The sequence below is a fragment of the Cnephaeus nilssonii genome (assembly GCF_951640355.1).
Source record: "Cnephaeus nilssonii genome assembly, chromosome: 19".
NCBI lineage: Eukaryota > Metazoa > Chordata > Mammalia > Chiroptera > Vespertilionidae > Cnephaeus > Cnephaeus nilssonii.
Window position 1 is genome coordinate 19,155,188 of NC_137090.1, and position 5,922 is coordinate 19,161,109.

The following is a 5,922-nucleotide window of genomic DNA, read 5'->3' on the forward strand; positions in this document are numbered from 1 at the left end:
CAGGAGTCTCTTATCATTGGCACTTGATTTCCTATTGGGCCAGAGCCTCCAACTCCCTGGCACACAAAGAGAACAAGAATGCATGTGCAGCAGCTCGCACTGCCCTAGGACAGCTCCCCCTGAGGTCCTATGTCTTAGAGTAGGGTCTAACACAGGGCACCAATTGAACAGCTAATGCTCTTGATAAGTATAGTTCCTGGTACATAGTAGGTGTTTGATAAACATCAGCTGCATGAATGAATGACAGGTTTAGGCCATCAGACCAGCATTAGAGCACAGAGTATCTGGAGAGAGTTACATTTCTATAGTCAATCAAAAACAAAAACAAAATCCCATAAACAACAGTCCTGGGATTGGAGTAGTGGAACTAGGCTTGTAGACTTGAAAGGTAGTCAAGAGGGTCCTAACAGCTGGACACAAACCCAGGAAAACTCATGAGCCATACAACAACAATGCAGCAACACAGATCAATCACTCTTATTTAAGAGTATATGGGCCCTCACAGCACCTACCATCCCCAGAAGAGCCAACTTCCGAGATCACAGTCTGACCAGCTGACTAGCCCCACTCTGCATCAGGAGGGAATGGGGAGACTCATCCAGGAGTGCTCTGAGACACCAGCGGAGCTGACAAAGAGACCCTAGAGAAGTATGTGGATTCCTGTGTCCACAAAGCTGTAGATCTTATGCCTTTGAACCTGCTGGGCTGTAGACCTACTTCAGTCTAGAGGACACTGTAGAAGCCTGTGCTCCAGAACAAGCTGCCAGTTGCCTAGGAAAGAGCTGGAGGGCACATACAGTCTGGTTACTCAATGTTGTCATAGACCTGGATCACGTCCTCATAGTTGCCAAGAGCCTGGATGAGGTGGGCGGCCTGCTCCAGGTCAGGGTCAGTCAGCCGCACCTTTGTGTTGGGGATGAATTCTTGTGCACAGGACACAGGACACAAGCCCAGGGAGTCCAGCTTCTTCCTCACTTGATGCAGTGAAGAGGGATCACAAATAAACTAGGGACAAAGCAAAGTCAAGAGGTGAGGAGCCAGGAGATAACAGGACAAAGCTAGACAGAATGTCACAAAACTTGAATGGAATGATTATAATATATCTCTAGGCTTAAGCTCTTCACTGGCAGAGATATCATTTTCAATTGTTCTGAATCCTCCTCACAGTCCTGGGTAGAGTAAGTCCTACCTAGTATTCATGTAATAAATGTTTGTGCAATATGTGAAACCTTTTACCTCACCTGTACCCCAGGTGCAGGAAAGAAGAAACTGAGAGAGGCATGCCTTAATGCATCTATTAGGGCCCTCTTGGAAGTCCACCAAACACTAAGGCTTCATACTTACTTTAAAAATGTTTTGTTCCTCTTCGTCTTCAGTTTCGTTAACATCCTCAGCTCCTGCTTCAATCGCCAGCTCCAGGGCACGCTCTAGGTTCACTTCTTTCTTCTCTTTGTCCTTCACTCCAATCACAATCACCCCCTTTTTGTCAAAGGAGTGGCGAGCTCCTTCAGCCATCATTCCCCTGATAAAGTAAATGAGTCAGAACAAATGCCGTTAGATGCTCAGCTTCCACACAGCACTGCATGTCTCTCTCCCACCTCGCCTCTGGCGCATATACAGACATGGAGCAGCTCTCTTCCTGAAGAAGATGCAGCCACCACGGGGCAAGGGAATAATCCAAATATATCCCCACCCTCTATTTTCTGCCATGACTTAAGTTTAGAGGATGCAAAGACTTTGCTCATCAATTCCTATGCCACTTAGATTCCAGTCCTGGGGGTACATTTTAAGATGTGGACATTATAAGGCTACAGATGAGATGGGATAGAGAGTCCCTTCTACAGTTATGAACAAGTCTTTTGGATCCTGCCTAGTACAGAACACATTAAGGGAGACTAAATTATCCCATTTAGATTCAGCTGAGGATGAAGTATGTATAAAATCTGAACCAGCACCAGAAAGGACAATACTTTCCTTGCACAGAATTAGAACCTAAAGGCTCCTCCACTTTCCCCACACACCTACCCATTCTTGTTCAGGATATGTTTGATGTCCGAATGGCACTTGGGGCCACTGTTAGATAACGCCTCAATGAGCAGAGAAGAGCCACCTGGGCCTCGACCCTCATACAACAAATAAATGTCCTTGGTTTTCTGCAAAAAACAACATGAGCATATTTTCCTGTTTCCCAATTCCCTCCCTGCAGGTCAGCCCAGAACCACAGGCACCACCACCGTACAGTTGACTCCATGAATGGGCTCTTTGGGCTTGAGCCTAAGCTCTCAAGTGTTTATTTCTGTGTCTCTCCCCTCCCTGCTCTGAGAGGAGGCCCATAGGGCCAACATTTAAGGTAATCAGAAGTACTACTCCTTACCTGGAAGGGAGTCTATTTCTCTGGTCCCTGAATGATCAATTAGCCATCTCCCAGCTTTGATTCCTCTTCTCCCAGCCGAATTTCACACCTACCCACCCTTATAACTCCAACCAAAACTCCACCTCCTTCACCCTATCCTTTATGAGATCCACCTGTGCTACCCCTGGGCTGCTCCTACCCCTGGGGTGCTGAGCACCGCTACACAAAGTTGTCTTTTCACAAGAGCCACTGAAAATAGCATGGCCTCCAAATTTCAAACAATAGATCAAAAACTATAATGACCAATCTCATCTGGATCTCCCATGCCACTTTGCCCATGCATCCAGTCCTTGCCACTTTCTCCAAGCACCCTGCCTGCTGCCTTCCCAGGAACTCTCAACTGATAACTTCTCCCTTCCTCTTGCACAAAGGAAATAAAACACCACCAGGTGGGGAAAAATCCCGACTCTACCACCTTATCTACACCAGGCCAACATGAAGGCAGTATTTGTGATAGAGCAAGGTTCTGGAGTCTGTCTGTTTTCAGTTCTGTCATTTCTGTGTGACTTGGTCAAGTCACCTAATCTTCCTGTGTCTGTTGTTCTGAGGATTCAGTGAGATAATGCATTCCATTTTCTCATCAAAGTGCTTGGCCTGCAGTAAGCACTCAGCTATTAGCTATTAAGATGATTATTACTTCTTCAGATCCTTCCCACTTGTTCCAGAGGAAGAAGTGTCCTCTCACCTGGGCTCTATCACTATCATCTGAACTCTCCCTCTTTCTACTGGCTTTTCTCCTTTGTGCATAAACGTCAGAAAAACAAATCCTTCCTCAATCTAACATCAGAACTTGCCCCACACTGTGCTTACTCTTTCTACCCCATCTCCTCACAACTCAGCTGAGCAATCCTCAATCCTAGGTTCTATGACTCTGTACATTGTCTGTCCATCCTATTCTTGATTGTGCTTCCATAACCAATGGCCAAGGAGAGCCACCAAAGGGCTCTGGATTGAAGGTGTCAACCACATTGCTACCCTTCTCTCTGATGACTTAAGGAGTGTTTGGTGGCCTTTCAGACATGGATCCTGTAGAGGCTCTAATCAATAACAAGAATGTCAATCTGAGGACACACCTCCATTTTCAGCGCTGTCTCAATTGTTGACTTGGGCATGTGCTTGTTGCGACACACCTCTAAGATGTGGGCCAGGTTGCTGTTGAGGTCAGGGTTGGGGCCTCCTTCTGAGATAGAAAAGAATGAGTGAAATCATCTCATTTAATTATTTCCAGACCTGTACCCCCTCATTACCCACAAGAGTGGCAAGACACCACTTTGTTCTCGGTTAGTTTAGAATACTTTATCCAGTGTTTGTATGGAATATGGAGGAGAAATATTTTAGAAAAGTTTTTAATTCACTCTGTCTTTAGGAAAATGAAGGGCCAAGGATGGGATAGGTCCTGGCCCAGCTCCCGGACAAACTAGGCCAATGAGGCCTTGGGCACGGAGAGGGCAGTAGGACCAGCTGTGGGTGACGGTCAGGTTCTCACCTTTAACCGCTAGGCGGATGCTCAAAGTAAGCTTGGAGAAGATGCGACTCCTTTCAGTGTCCTTGGGACCCTTGATATGTCGGACTTTGGACCACTTGTTGTGCCCAGCGAGGGCTGCGGTGGTGAGGTGCAGCGTCCGGCCCCGAGCGGGGCTACAGCCCGGGGGATGGGGCTGAAAGCCTGGGGAGACGCACGGAAAAGCCGCCTGGGCTCCAGGGCCTAGAACCCGCAAGCAGGGTGCAGCGGTTCTGCTCAGATTGACAATGGCCCAAGCCGCCATTGGCTCCGACCCTGGGCCAAGGTCAGCGAGAACAGAGAAAGGGCAGCGGCTAAAGTGCCAGTCCAGTCACCGCCGGAACAAGCAGGTCAGGAGCCTGCGGTCGCCTTCACCAGTCACCGGTGACTCAAAGGCTTAGGCCCGCCGGGAGCAGCCGAAACTCCACGGACCCGGCGCCGCGCCCGCAGCAGCGGGAGTGGGTCCTCTGGCTGGTGTAACACACTTCCTTTTTCCGGTCCGTTCTGAAAATGCGTCCCCACCGCTCTCAAAATCTGTTCCGCATCTGCACGCCCTCCACCTCGGTTGCCCTGGGGAGCGCGGGACTTTATTTCCCACAATGATCTAGTAGAGATACGTCTGAGTTAGTAAACTAATTTTGCTTCTGAATTGCTTGCCAACTCTGAGCAGGTCCAGAATGATAAATATTTTGTTGTTGCAAAGAAATGTATACTTCAACAACCGCATTTTGCAGGAAAAGAAATCGCCGCCCAGCGGTGTGATTTACCTAACTAATCATTTGGTCTCTCTGAACTTCCTTTTCGATATTTGTAAATAAGGATGCTACTAGTACTTGCTTTACATAAGAAGGTTACACAAAATAAGCCCTTGCAGTTTTAAAAAAACAGTCTTATGTAAATAGAGCGATCATAGTGTTGAAGCCCCTAAATGCAAGATAGGGCTTGAGATTCAGATGAGACACAGGCCATTCTGAAGAGGGAGGATGATCAGAAAAGCTTTCTGGAGCTAAATTCCCCTCTCCATTTTCCTTGTGCTCTCCCAAAAGAGAAAACGGAGGCCATTAGAAGGAGAAGATAGAGAAGAAATAAAGTGAGAACTGCTAAAAAACTTTCTTATGGCTTCTCATACTGATGAAATGAAATTCAAAGGAGTTGGTCTGTTAAGGAGCAGGTCAGTGTGAAGTTGGATCAGGACAGTGTGAAGTTTAAGCAAGTTACTTTATTTTCCTAGGTTTCCGTTTCCTTGCAAGGACTAAATGAGATAATGGATGCAAAGTACATGGGCATGGATTTTATGTTAGTTATTATATAAATACCTCCATAATCTCAGATCTACTCTTTTTTTAAGTACAATTTCCATTTATTTTTCCCCCCCAGAGAACTTTTCTTCACTCCTTAAGGACTTAGCTCCTTACATGGGCTTTGGTGGAGGTTGTGGGCAGCACCTGCAGGTCTAAATTGGGGTTGGGGTGTTCGGTCCTTCTGGGCTTCCAGAGAACGATTCTTGACTACCTTGCTGTGAATGGTACAGCTCACACAGTAATGTAGTTTCACATACAGCTTGGGAAGCACATAGGCATCGAAGACACTTCAAAGATGTCCCTAACGGCTGCAGCCTCTACTATGTTTCGAATGACAAACTTCTTAATGGACTTGTCCTTGGGCACGCATCAGGCGCAGTTGGTGCAACGAATAGGCTGCACATGGCCTCAGCCTTTTTTGGCACGACCATTATTCCTTATTTTCTTGGTCATCTTGGAAATGAGGACCCGAGAGCTCAGATCTACTCTTTTTGTTGTTGTTGTTCTCACGTCCTGACATTATACTCTGGTTGGAGGGAATTACTGCACTCTGAATACAAGTTCTTTATCATCTCTTTGCTTCTGTCTTGCTAAGATCTTTGATTCAAGACCCAGGTCAGCTGTCACCTCCTCAGTAAGAGTCCACCTTTGAATTTTAAGCTATAACTCACAGTTCACTTATGCATTGTTCTTTTATTACTGTTTGT

General features: G+C 46.6%; 1 protein-coding gene and 1 pseudogene across 3 annotated transcripts; both read right to left on the reverse strand.

Annotated features, from left to right (window-relative positions):
* Window positions 1-453: 453 nt before the first annotated feature.
* TACO1 (translational activator of cytochrome c oxidase I) lies at window positions 454-4,377 on the reverse strand. Of its 2 annotated transcripts, none has more exons than XM_079798051.1 (5): window positions 3,900-4,377; window positions 3,487-3,590; window positions 2,026-2,153; window positions 1,345-1,522; window positions 454-1,005 (listed from the first exon to the last, which is right to left on the reverse strand). In XM_079798051.1, exons 1-5 carry the CDS (start codon window positions 4,177-4,179, stop codon window positions 805-807), a joined length of 891 nt encoding a protein of 296 aa, XP_079654177.1. In that variant the 5' UTR covers window positions 4,180-4,377; the 3' UTR covers window positions 454-804. The 2 variants fall into 2 exon arrangements, with proteins under 2 accessions (XP_079654177.1, XP_079654176.1); XM_079798050.1 differs by having other exon boundaries at window positions 3,487-3,593.
* A 948-nt stretch (window positions 4,378-5,325) lies between these two features.
* LOC307114508 (small ribosomal subunit protein eS26-like) lies at window positions 5,326-5,668 on the reverse strand (annotated as a pseudogene). The gene has a single exon. The product of its transcript is annotated as a small ribosomal subunit protein eS26-like (transcript).
* Between the last annotated feature and the right edge of the window lie 254 nt (window positions 5,669-5,922).

Bases quoted from the DNA above. Each gene is read 5' to 3' on its own strand.
- TACO1 (XM_079798050.1), bottom strand. From the start codon at position 4,179: ATGGCGGCTTGGGCCATTGTCAATCTGAGCAGAACCGCTGCACCCTGC. The intron at 2,154-3,486 runs GTGTGTCCTCAG...TGTTTTTTGCAG, and splicing joins AGACAGCGCTGAAAATGGAG to AAAACCAAGGACATTTATTT. The intron at 1,006-1,344 runs GTAAGTATGAAG...CTTTGTCCCTAG, and splicing joins AGGAACAAAACATTTTTAAA to TTTATTTGTGATCCCTCTTC.